This window comes from Saccostrea echinata, unplaced genomic scaffold (genome assembly GCF_033153115.1).
Source record: "Saccostrea echinata isolate AGI-Se365-2 ecotype Australia unplaced genomic scaffold, CSIRO_AGI_Sech_v1 ptg000002l, whole genome shotgun sequence".
Classification (NCBI taxonomy): domain Eukaryota; kingdom Metazoa; phylum Mollusca; class Bivalvia; order Ostreida; family Ostreidae; genus Saccostrea; species Saccostrea echinata.
The window spans coordinates 10,720,909-10,734,844 of NW_026889751.1; the positions used below are offsets into that span (position 1 = coordinate 10,720,909).

At 33.1% G+C, this 13,936-nt stretch overlaps 1 protein-coding gene across 1 annotated transcript in view; it reads left to right on the plus strand.

Annotated features, from left to right (window-relative positions):
• Positions 1-13,936, plus strand: part of LOC133172374 (muscle-specific protein 300 kDa-like) — a 144,583-nt gene that overhangs the window by 84,340 nt on the left and 46,307 nt on the right. The window contains exons 85-93 of the mRNA XM_061307249.1: positions 7,729-7,847; positions 8,798-9,005; positions 9,293-9,622; positions 11,329-11,449; positions 11,618-11,823; positions 12,104-12,246; positions 12,454-12,640; positions 13,016-13,315; positions 13,516-13,842. Coding sequence (XP_061163233.1) covers positions 7,729-7,847; positions 8,798-9,005; positions 9,293-9,622; positions 11,329-11,449; positions 11,618-11,823; positions 12,104-12,246; positions 12,454-12,640; positions 13,016-13,315; positions 13,516-13,842 — 1,941 coding nt within the window. The remainder of the gene's footprint in view (positions 1-7,728; positions 7,848-8,797; positions 9,006-9,292; positions 9,623-11,328; positions 11,450-11,617; positions 11,824-12,103; positions 12,247-12,453; positions 12,641-13,015; positions 13,316-13,515; positions 13,843-13,936) is intronic.

Below are 13,936 nucleotides of genomic sequence, written 5' to 3' on the forward strand. Positions count from 1 at the left end.
TTTTGTATTTAGTGAATTTATCTTATTGTCACATAGAAGTTGAAAGTAACGAGATATGCATCTTTTATGACGAAATTTTCTAGGATCACTTAATTCTGAAATTGAACTGACATTAATTTTGTGCCATATGTTCAGAATTTTTTATTTGAAATTTCATCAGAAAACTTAAGTTTTGTATTTAATACTTCCCTGAACATATTTGAAAGTCATACTTGAAGAAAACATTTAACAAGTTCTTTATACAGATGTAACAAACTACAGATATAGGGAAGTAAATTCACAGGTCCCGAGTACTTAACTTGGCTATAACCAAGTTTTACTGTAGTTAAGATCGACACTTTGGGATATTGATTTTTTTTTTTATGTGCAGTCAGTTGGCTCTAGCTATTTCTGATAAAGAGAATATAATGTTTGAAATTAATATTTCAAAATGCTGCACCTCTTACAATTTGGTTTCATATGTTTGAAGCATTTTAATACAATAATAGACAACAGTACATCAAAATACCCAATTCTTTTAGATCAGCTGAGTGTCATTCAAGTGACCTACTGCTGGTATTTGTTACCAAGCTTGTGAAATTTATGTCCCTTCGTCAAAGGCATTCTGGTCCCAGGATGCATGCCCGGCATATAAAATTATTTTTAAAAAAAAAAGGACCAATCTTTAATTCAAAAGATTTTTGTATCATTGTCTATATGTTAAGTACAAAAGTAAAACCCAAACCGTTTGAAAAATGTAGACCTATTAGTTGTTAGGAATGTGTTGATGTACGAATTGATCATCAAGTCTTTCTACCTCAAACTGAATGGGTAATAAAATACTTAAAACTAGAATATTAAATCTAAAAAAAATATAAGGGAAAAACTTGGATCCTCCACCAAATACTGAGAATTACGTATGATCCAAGGGTCTGTCACCAGAATGTTATTACCTAAAATATTACAGCAAGGTCAGTAGAAAGAAAAATGTGAAACTCTTCTGAAGGCCATATCTTAGCAACCGAGAATCATTAAAAGTTTGTTGTTGACCAAAAAGATTTTGTTTAGGCCATAAAATCTTGAAGAATTTTCATTTTCATCCAGGGGGCCATCTGAGGGCTGAACATAGCAAAACACTTTTTAGCTCACCTGAACCAAGGGCTCAATTGAGCTTTTCTGATCAAAATTTGTCTGTTGTCTGTCGTTGTTTGCTTTGTTGTTGCCGTCTTAAACTTTTCACTTTTTCATCTTGTTCTCAAGAACCACTAGGCCAATTTCAACCAAAATTGGCACAGAGTATCCTTGGGTGAAGGGAATTCAAGTTTGTTCAAATGAAGGACCATGTACTCTTCCAAGGGGGGATAATAAAGGAATTATAGTGAATATTGGGTGGGGTCATTTAAAAATCTTAAGAACCACTAGCTGGGTTAGAAAAGACGAAAATGAAAGCTTCCTAACATGGAGTACATTCAATTTTGTTAAAATCATGACCCCTGGGGGGTAGGGTGAAGCCACTATGGGTTTTACATGGGAATATATGGGAAAAATCTTTAAAAATCTCTTCTCAAGAACAGCAAAGGCATGATCATTCATATTTATATGGAAGCATCCTCAGGTAGTAGATTCAAGTTTGTTCAAATCATGTCCCCCAGGGGTAGGGTGTGGCCACAATGGGCAGTCAAAGTTTTACATAGAAATACATAGAGAATATATAGGCTAAAACCTTTAAAAATCTTCTCAAGAACAGCAAAACTCATGATTAGTCATATAGATATTGAAGCATCCTCGGGTATTGTAGATTCAAGTTTCTTCAAATCTTGACCCTTTGGGGTAGGGTGGGGCCACATTGGGTAATTAAAGTTTAACTTAGGAATATATAAGACAAAACTTTAAAAATCTTCTTCTGAAGAAAGCAAAGGCATGATTTGTCATATCGACATTGAAGCATTCTCAGGTTGTGTAGATTCAAGTTTGTTCAATTAATGGCCCATTGGGGTAGGGTGGGGCCACACTGGGTGATCAAAGTTTAACATTAGAATATATAGGAAAATTAAAAAAAAAACTGTCCCAAGAACAGCAAATATATAATTAGTTGTATTAATTGTGGAAGCATCCTCAGGCATTGTAGATTCAAGTGTTTTTTTTGTTTGTTTGTTTGTTTTTTTTAAATAAAAAGATGACACATGCACTACATGTACATGTATCAGTACATGATACATCATCATCATAAAAAACATCATAAAAAACATTTTCAGAGATTAGTTGATATTTAAATACACAATTTCCACACAATTATTGTACATTTACACAAGGATAAAAGATTGACATTCACAAGAATTAAGATACAAATGCAAAATAATTAAAGGTATTTGACTGAATAAGACAACCACCCTTTGGACATTATTGCCTTAAATCTAGATTGTACAATTCAGTATTTGTTCATCAGTATTAAATTCAGGTTTTTTAAATCCCTGCATGTGCATGTTCCTTTTGTTTAATTAAATAAAACCCTGGAGATATTAAGAGGATTTATAATGTTGGTAAGTGCAAATCTTACAGATTGTTCTGGAGAAGTAGAGAAATAATTTATAGATCTTGAATTTTGCATTATGCAGTACATGTAGTACTTTTTCTCCATTTACAACACAGAGGGTCTTGATTTCATTGATTGCTTTTATGAAATATTTACCAATGTTTCACAAAATAGGCAAGAGTCCAGAAATTTTTCCCAATTCAGGGATATATGATTAGGTATCAACTTGAAAGTACTGTCCATTAAATGTTTAAGTCTTCCAGATACATGTAGACAAGATAGATAAAATCCAGGAAATGTAAGAGAACATTGTAGGGCCCTGTGCCAGCCATTACTTTATGGAATACAAATTAAAGGGATTGATTTTTCACCAGTACTTACATGGTTGAATAGGTAAAATTTACAATGTTTGAAATGTAAAAGACGGGTATTTTAAATGTCGGCTAGCTAAGGCAGAGAGAAACAGTGCTTTTTTTTTCCATATCTCATGGAGCCTTAGTTTGTGGATGAAGCACATCATGGGTTGAAATAGAAAAGATAAGTGAATGTGGCCTGGAACAATTGAATTATAGGCACTATATGTGGATATTAACAGGATTACTTAGTTGAAATGGGAAATAATTTTTCTCGTCTGAACTGCAGTAGAAATAAGAAAAGGAAAAAGAAGAAAAAGGTATGCAGTGCTTATCTGTATTTTTTTGTTTCTAAAATTTATTTTCAATTATTTAATACTTTTTTCCTGATGGACATGCACCTTTCTGATAATTTTATCAGCTGCAACTTTTTTTGGGAATTATATAGCACTCAAAGTCAACATAGAAAAATACAATGACCAAGTCTATGTTTTTGTTTTGCAATATATATCTTTGATATTCAGTGGAATAATGAAGCAGATAAAAAAAATCGCATGTCATTGAATAAACTTCAAATGCATGATTGTATGACTGAAAGGTACAGCAGATTTTTTTTTAAATTAGTACTTAAAATTTTACAAAAAATTGTTTTTAAATATTTTTTTTTAACAATACATGTATGTCTCTGCATAATAATTACTTGGAACAAGTGCAATTATCTATCCAGACAAACAAAATCATGACTGTAATTTTCAAATGGCTTAATGGCTTAGTCTCCCGTGCTCTTGTTATATATTACCCTTTAATTGATGTCCATTTACTTTTATGATGGTAAACTTGGACAGAAACTGTGGTTTAACTTTGAACTGTACATAATTTCTCTTGATAATTTCACTTTCAAGTTTAAGACAAATAATTGAATACCTTTCTAAAACAAGAATGCTTAATTAAAAAGTCTGATTCCGTCAGTCTATATTGCATATAAGTATTGAAAATGAAACTGAGTGTTATTTGCAGTTTTTCAAACTGCTTTATATGCACATTTTAAATATTTTTGACTCTCTAATACTGTCCCAAAACAAATCAAAAGTGTAAAAAAAACTATCATCTCCAAAGTTAAAACAATAAAATACATGCACAAAGAAAGCATACAGACTATATAGCTGGTGTGTATTGAAGTATTATATTTTGGCACAATTAGGGTCAAAATTTACCTTGTCAATATTATTGTGTGTCTGTTGAAGGTTGAGGGATTTTTATTGTTAAGGGTTTGTCAACAGGTATACTGAAGAATTATATATTGAAAGAGATTTAAGAATTCAATCTGATATACATTTAAAGTGCCCAACGTCTCAACTGTTAGAAGTCATGTACATATGAAAACATTATGTAACCTCATGCGATCGAATTTTAAGTTATGTTTACTGACAGGTGTAAATATTTCTTGTAGTACCGTAATTCCTAGTATTTGTAATGAAAGTTTGTAGAAGAGCTAATATCTATTAAGTCTCAAAAAAGACAAAAATATCATATGTCCATATAAAATATGAGTTGTCATCTGGTCATAATCTAGAAACTAATTTAATTGGTCATTTTTCTGATCCTATACAAGGTAACGAGAATGAAAAAGAAAAAAATAAAGAACAAAATCAATGCAAAACATTTATCAGGCCATCCTTAAAAATTGTTTGTTTGGAATTGCCGCCTCGGAGGTTTCAGACCCAGGAGGGAGGGAGGGAAATCTTTTTTTTTTTTCAAAATAAAGTTAAATTAAAAATTGATGATAAAAATCTCAGTAAGGAATGGACACATTATTTTCTGCCTTTTTGTAAAGGGTATCTCCCATAAACCAGGATCCCAGTTTTGTTTAGATCCTACACTTATTAAGTGATTGGATGGCACATGTGGTAACAGGCCAAGAATTGATTGAATAAAAAAAAATCTTCTTATTTTTGGTCAGTAACATTTTTCCAGGAGGGGTCATTTCAATGAGGCAGGAGGCAATTCCAAACAAACAATAATTTTATTTTGCCTCATACCACTAAAACACATTTTAACCTTGTATGTTGATTTCAAACACAAAGTTTTCCTTTAAGATTCTGTGCTTTCAAATATTTCCAGAGTTGAAATTTCATTAGAACATGTGCTGGCATTGATATGTATATATGGATACTATAAACAGTACTTCTTTGCTTAGTAGCTAGTGTATATGACTAAGGTTTTCATTTGGATTCCATTCAAGTGATCCTTTTTATTTAAATTCAAGTAAATGATGATGTGGCAGGTGTATATCAAAATAAATGATAAGCATACATAATTTAACCTCAGAATCTTGACTCTTCAGATGTCTCTATGCTTTTTTTTTGGCCCCATCAAGTTTGAGATAATGAAGTTTGACTGTATTTCTTGTCATATTTTATTGTCTTAATTGGAAGATAATGGAATAAAATACACACCTGAAAGAGAGTATACTAGCAACCTACAAATGTAGCACAGGGTCTTTAAACAAGTCATTCATTAACTACTTGTAACTGCTATGATTGTATCGTAATTGCTGTATAAACAACTCCGAACCCCTTTGATGAGTTTTTGTTAGAATTTATGCGTAATTCAAATCATGCATTAAATTTTTAAGCAACAAATTGCCAATTTCAATAAAAATTTTTTTTAAAGTAAATTGAGGTGTCCCTCTTGAGATTTAATAATTGAATCAAATCTGTAATTCATATTAATGTTACTTAAAATCAATTATGCTGGAATTATCTGTCAGTTCCAAGGTTGGTAAATTATGTTTCATAAACACCAAGAAATAGACATTTATTCCTTCAATATATTTAATTTCAAAACTTTTAATTGTCTTAATTATTCCAATTTAACTCCCTTATACTAGCATATCCAAATAGATATATGCATTTAGCCTGTACAATATTTGGCAGGAATTAATTTTTCAATAGGTTAATTAGTGCATTTCTGAATGTGTATATTCATGTATATGCAAGACATGCTTAGTGATGTTCTTAGCTTCCAGGATAATTCAGGGGAAGCTGCTTTCTGCCAAAGTTGTTACATTAATACAGCCAAATATAATATGCTTACAGCTCTTAATTTGAATATTAATAGAAAAAAATCTGGCAAAATGTAAATATAAATTTATATATATATATTTTTTTAAAAACTTTTTTTACTAGTGTAAGTTTTTTTAGACCCCCCAAAAATAGGTCAGTAGATTGGTAAAATAAAAAATTGAGACAAATGTTAAATTAATACAATCCTCCACACCCCTTAAAAAATCCCTCTTTCAACAAGTTCAAGAGTCATTTATATCATAAATATTATTGATCACCATTTTTGTTAAATTGGTCATATAAATTTTGACCTGACTTCATTACTTTTATCAATGTAAAAGCTAATTAAGTAACATTAATTGTTACAGAATTTGCACACTAAATATGTTGACCAAAGAATTTAGCATAGTACAGTAAAACTCATTTATAAGGAATCCATTTTATTCATTTATAATGGAGACTCTTTATAGCTGTATTGGGGACATAGTAAAAAATCACCTAGGAGATTCATTTAAAAAAATTCCATATAACTGAGATATCCTTAAAACTGAGTTCTGTATAACCAAGTTATACTGTATTATGCAATTTGATATTTAATTCACAGGCATTGTGTTCAATAATGCAGCCAGGGAATCCTATTGGTTGTCTACTGTAGGTGAAATTCACTAGAGAATACAAGCAGTAATTAGAGTTTCTAATAGAATACAATATTCCTAGGTGTTAAACACTGCATACCATGCATTTATAATAATATTCTGGTAACTGGATAAGGCCATGCAACACCCTATAAACATCTATTATAATGAGAATTTAATATGATGTATCAAAAGCTGATACATGTACCTTTAAAATTACTTGAAAATTTCACATTTATAGACATAACTTTAAAAAAAAATGAGAAAAGTTGAGGTAAACAGATTTTAAGTCAGTGGTTTTTAAAAACAGTCACACTAAATATTTGGACTTTGACATAATTATATTATACAGAGGTGAAAATGTTGTGTTCGTCATTTTCAACTTGGGGTACTTGCCATTCTCCTTCAGGACAAATTATTTAAAGACAATAAAGTATTGATGAATAGAAATGACTTTAATTTGAATGGGGAAAACGCATGCCAATAAAGTATTCAATTACTTCATTTTGCTCTAACATAATGTTTAGAATACAAACTGCATGTGTATTACACTGAAGAGTTCTAATGCTTGGGTACTTTTATGCAGTTCAGTTGTCTGTCCTTTGATTTGAGACTCTACAGTGTAATTCACAGTTTATTTTATCTATAAGAATATCATGATTTGTAAACTAAACAAAATCCTTGCTGCACTCTCCCACCGAGCAGACAACATACCAGTAAATCCAAGAAAGAAAAATGAAAGAGGGCACTAGCAACATGCAGACAAAAAAAAAGTGGATCAATTGTCAATTAAATGGTTTCACTGGTATTTGAAAAATAGAAACCCATGCAGTGTGATAAAATCAGTATTATGTCCTTTTTTACCTGTCATAGCAGAGTACCAATGGGTTGATATTATAAGGTTTGTAGAAACACATATATACAGCCTTAAAATCCCAATCTACAGTTGTAGAACATGACTTGGTAATCATGAGTTCTAATAAAGAAACAATTGAACACAGTTCTACTTGGTCCTGCTTAGTGATCTTTCAAAAATGTTCTTTCAAAACTGACTATAAAAGATACCATTTCAATGGAAAAATAAGCAGAAATTTATTTCAATTAAGATTCACTCCTGCATTGCCTATGCAATAGAAAGATAATCATGGTTTATTCCTTTTCAGAAATTATCAGAAGATGTAGATAAGCAGAAAGATTCCCTGGATGGTTTACACAGTAAAGCTGGAAAACTCCTACCAAAGATCAGTCCAAATGACCAGAGTCTTGTGGAAGATGGTCTGAGGTAGGAATCTAGTTTGGGAGTATGGAGGATAACACAGGCATGAGTGGGGGTTGGGTTAACACAGGCATTAGGAGTTGGGGATAAAACTGTACATGCAGGCATTAGAGGATTAGATTAACTTCTAGAATTTTAAATGTTGAAAATTGTGAAGAGCACTTTGCAGTTATTTGCCCTATGATAATCTCCTTTTCAAGCAATGCATTGTATACATACTGTTATTTTAATCAGTCATATTTAGATGGATAATGTGACCTGCAATTCTGTTATGTGCTATGAACTTTTTGAAAATCTTGAATCACAAGGAATTAAAACTTTATACTATTAACTTTTTTTTTTGCTTTAATACAAACTTAATTGGGGTCAACACTTTTTTGTAAAGACTTATAATTTCATGTGATTTCATGTATGCAGTGTCCGTGAATATCTAAATTTAAGGTAAAGCACTTTTTCATGTATGCCAAAAATTTTATACATGATTTTTGGAACTGCATCAATGTATGGAGGTATTACTTTATGTGTCCTTCTATCAACTCTTTCATTTCATACCATAGGTACATGAAGAACTACAAATAGACTTCATTTTACTGTAGAGATAAATGATAGTTGGTGACATTTTTATTAGGGCAACGTAAACTTTTCTAATGTGAGGTTAAAAGATCAAGATTATCAATGACATACTTATGTGAAATAAATATTTTCCTGTTGATAAACTTCATACACTCACTGCAAAGTTTAAGAATGACTTAAGAGGGTTGTTCAATCACAGTCATTAAAATTTGGATTCACTGTGTGAGAGAGGTCAAGTTTATAAACAATACATTACTATGGATTCTAGCATGATCGATGGTCACTTTCTGAGCTATATTTGACATTTTTGGCCTAAAAACTTTATCAAGAACCTTTAATTCCCATAATTCTTTACATTCATAAGATTTTTTTTTCTTGGTTAGGTCAAGGGACAAAAGGCATGGAGAACTTCAGTCAAGGATTGATAGAACAAAGAAGCAGTATGATGCTGTTTTTGGAAATCTTTCGGATATCAAGGCAGAGGTTGACAAATATCTACTATGGCTGACACAGCAAGAAAAGTCAATGTCTGAGGAAGTGGCTCCAGGCACACATAATGAAAACACTGAAACAAGGCTGCAAAAATTAAAGGTATCATTACAAAATTTTCACAATTAGTTCATGTATATACATGTATATGAAATATAGTTGAATTTCGGATCTTGAATATCAATATCTCAATTACCATGAATATGACAAAGTGAGTTTAGAAGTCCAAACCTTTTTTTCTTAATGTATTTTCAACCTCAATATATCGAAGGCTTGGATATTTCATTTTTTTTCTCTGTCTCATTGAGTGTAAGATAGTGATTCTTGACTGTAGTTCGAGTGTTTATTGATACAATACAGCATGATAATTCATTTAAAAATTGTTCTAGGGTCTTTGTGATGAGTTGCAGTCCAAACAAGCAACAATTGAAATCGTGAAGGGAAAAGTGGAGGAGCTGCAGCGAGATCTTCCCCAGTCAGAGAGGGAGGTGGTGGACCAATGGGTTACGGAGGTCTGTGACCAGCACCACAAAGTGTACCACCTAGCCACCGACCAGCGGAAACTGTTAGCCAGCAGCGTGGAGCAGAGGGATGTATTTCACCACAAACTACAGCAGGTCTATCATTGGCTCCAGAGTAAGGAAAAAGAAGCCAATAAGCTTCAGAGTTCTGCCAGTCTAGCCAGTCAAGATGTGGAAAAACAAGTTGAAAGATGTAGGGTAAGCTTTTGTATGTAGTACAAAGTGTTTAAATACTGTATATAGTGTTATTTTTCCCCTGTATTATTTTCACCCTCTCACACATGAAATCAATGTTGCCCCATTTCAAATTCACCCTCTGATAGAGTTGTGTTCAAGAGAGATGACTGTTTCTGTTGATTTCACTCTGTTTAGAATTTGTCCACTGACAAGGAGGGCAAAAAGGCAACAGGAAGTTGGGCAAAAAAATTTCCCAGCTGTATACAGTAAAGACTCTTGATACTTGTGATATATGTTTATAGATGATATACTATTTGCATTACCCTTTTAGCTCACCTCAACGAAGTTGGGGGAGCTTATGTAATACCCTCGGCTTCTGTGTCGGCATCCCAGGTTAAGGTTTTTGGTGCTGTTTTCTTTTCAAGTACTTATGAGCCCTATATTAATCAGAGATGCATGAAGGATGCTTCTAGTACATTTCATTGTACCAGCCAAGGTTTCAGATATTGCAATTTCAGCTGAAGAATGACCAGGTCAATGTTTTTGGAGCAGGTTAAAGTTTTTGGAGCAGGTCTCATTTCCAAGTAACTATAAGCCCTATATTGACCAAACTTGCATGGATGATACATCTAAGGATGCACACTACCACACTTGCTTCGGATGCTGGATCTGACCTACATTTTCTGGATGAGTGACCAGGTTAAAGTTTTTAGAGCAGGTCTCATTTCCAAGTAAATATAAGCAATATATCGACCAAACTTGTGTGGATGATACATCTAAGGATGCACACTACTGGACTTACTTCGGATGCTGGATCTGACCTACATTTTCCGGATGAGTGACCAGGTCAATGTTTTTGAGCAGGTCTATTTCCAAGTAACTATAAGCAATATATTGACCAAACTTGCATGGATGATACATCTAAGGATGCACACTACTGGACTTGCTTCGGATGCTGGATCTGACCTACATTTTCTGGATGAGTGACCAGGTTAAAGTTTTTAGAGCAGGTCTCATTTCCAAGTAACTATAAGCCCTATATTGACGAAACTTGCATGGATGATAATCTAAGGATGCACACTACTGGACTTGCTTCGGATGCTGGATCTGACCTACATTTTCTGGATGAGTGACCAGGTTAAAGTTTTTAGAGCAGGTCTCATTTCCAAGTAACTATAAGCCCTATATTGACCAAACTTGCATGGATGATAATCTAAGGATGCACACTACTGGACTTGTTTCAGATGCTGGATCTGACCTACATTTTCTGGATGAGTGACCAGGTTAAAGTAAACTATAAGGGCTATCTGAACCAAACTTGCATCAAGGGATGTACACTCTCAAACTTGGCACAGATGCTGGATATGACTTACATTTTCAGGATGAGTAACCAGTTTAAAGTTTTTAGGTAAGTCCATTACCAAGTAAATGCAAGCCCTTTTGGACCAAAATTGCATAAATGTTGCATCTAGGGATGCACACTACTAGAATATTAGTTTAGTGTGGGATTTTGCCTTACTTAAAGACAACATTTGTTGGGGTGAGCTCTGTAATCTCTGATTGCCTATGTTTTATTCTTTGCTGAGAGGTCAAGGGGATATTAAAGTTGATCTGCGAAGCATGTGTCTGCAGTTATTTTCAGTTTCCCAATTATAATTGAGGGTTTAAGTTAAACTGTAAATCTTGATTGAATTAAATAGATGAATGTCTTTTTATTTTTCTAATAGGCATTGCAAAATGAGCTGACACTCTATAAACCTCAAATTGAAGAATTGCAGAAAAGAGGAAAAATGTTGCATGTTGATTGTACTCCAGAGGAAAAGACAGAGATTGATAAAAAGCTTTCTGGTAATATTTTGTTATATTTTCTCTAATTAAGAGGAAAAAGATGGTAGAATTTATTCTTTTAGCTTATCACATAAAAAACATTTTGGGACCTCATGTGTGCCAACCAGAAAGTTGAGTCATATGGTAAGAGTAATGTTTAAAAATAATTTTGTCTATATTTTTTTACAGATGTAAACACTCGCTACTCAACATTGGCAAATGACCTTTCCACTTGTCATAACTTCCTTCGTGATGGTGTTACTATCAGAAAGAACTTGGAAACTGATCAGCATAAGATTGATAAATGGTGCAAAGAAACGGAGATGAGATGTGCTACGGAGCCTAATTTGGACTCCGCTGTAGAAGTTTTAGAGGAACAGCTCACATATTACACGGTATAAACTTGAATTGTTGAATACATGTATCCATCTCATTACAAATATTTTAGTTATAGAAAAGCTTGCTTTGATGATATATTTGAAGATGCAATCTTTCATGATTTAGTAGTTATAAATTGAGATAAATTAAAAAAAAATAAATGTTTGCAATAATCATGTAAATTTCACTTGCTGGTTAAACAGGTAATCTATGACACATATGAATCTATAGTTTCAGTAATTTTATATTTTTCAAACATAGACTTGAATTTAATTTTTGTTTCTTTTGAATTTACAGAATCTAGAAAAGCAGTCAAAAATGTTTGAATCTCTGGTGAAGGTAACAGAAGAGACTGGAAGTTCTATCAAAGGCCACCTTCCTGAAGACGAGAAATTAAAACTTGAACAACAAAGTCACTCTGCCAATGAAAAATTCCAAAGGTATACATTAATGTAATGCAAAATTTTTTTAAATTGTACTAGTGGACAAACTGCCTTTCAGAATATAATAAGAAAAGTGCTCTTTACCAAAATTGTGAAATGAATTGTTGGGGGGAGAGGGGTATTTATAGCTCTTAACCTGGAAAAGTTGCTGCATTTCCCCATGACTATCGAGGCTAATGGGCTTCTTCTTTTTTCATTAAATAGGTGTGCAGAACTTATTATGAGCAGACAGCAGTGCCTGAAGGAAGCTTTGACCACACGAGCTGAAACTCAGGAAAGCATTACAAAAGCTGCTGATTGGATGGACAATATTGAAAAAGAATTCAAAAAGCTGCCAAAAGCCTCTGGATTTGATGTTGTGGATGGCGAGAAAATCCTAAAGCAGTGTGAAGTTAGTATTATCTTGTCCCTCTTCTGTAAAACTCAGTAAGATCTGTATAATCTACAGTACAACATGCTTATAGCAAACATGCTTATAATGAATTGATGCTTACAGTGAAGTAATTTTCATATAGCGTGGTTTTAAAATCTTTTGTGAACTTAACCAATATAACGATTTCTGTGTATAATGCAGCAAAATCATCCGTCCCTGGCACTTTGTTATAAGCATGTTTTACTGTACTTTCGTAAACCTCAAAAAAGTAGATATTTTTTTTTCTCTGAAATAAAAAGGATATGGGGGAAAAAAAATTAGAAAAAGTACAAAGACTAAGTGATTTATGATACTGCAGAAACATTTGTGTATAAAATATTTCTATTTTAAAAGGCGATTGGAGAAACCTTATCAGTTTATCAGCCAACCATTACCCAGTTAAACCAAGAATCGGAGAGACTTAGAAGCAGTGGTCAGAGTAGTGACGCTGATAGTATTCTGAATATTACCACCAAGTACGAGATCCTACAAGACCAAGTCACGCAACAGAGGAAAAAGTACCACAAAGGAGTCACGCTGGGACAGCAGTACGAGACCCAGAAGAAAAATTTAAAAACATTTTTATCCGAGGCTAAGGCCGAGTTGGAACAAGTGGACTCTCAAGACTTGACACAAAGAATAAAATCTCTTGAGGTAGAAGTGTGTAAAATGCAATAAAACATGAACATCTAATATTTGGATTATCATCTCCTTTCAAAAAATTTATTTTATTTATACATGTTTCTCTTACATGAGCTTTTGACCATGCATATATTGAACTTTTTTCTTGTTGCATTGTAAAAATTTGTGTATCTGCCTAATTACAGCTTAAATTTATACTTTTGCTTTTTAAGGCTATGACAGAAAGGTTAGTGGCGACAGACTCCGAACTTATACAGCTCGAGAACAAAGTACGACAACTCATCATGGAAAATCCCGGAGAAAATGTCGGTTCCTTAAGGAAGGAGCACCAACAAGTGGTAGAAGAAGCTGACATTCTTAAGAAAGCAGTGCAGAAAAAATTGAAACATTGTAAGGCCATCCAGAAGAGTGTTGAAGAGTTTGAGTTTTTAACTGAAGAGGCTACATCTTGGTTAGAACAGAAGGAGGAAGCATTAGCTAACTGTGGATCACTGGATCTCGACACAGCCATGATAAACTCATCTATCCATAAACATCAGGTAGGTACTACTGCACACTAGTCCTTGGTAAACAAAGCATGGCAGGACAGATTACAGTTGAAATGGACATGTTACAAAAGTTATGATAAATAAA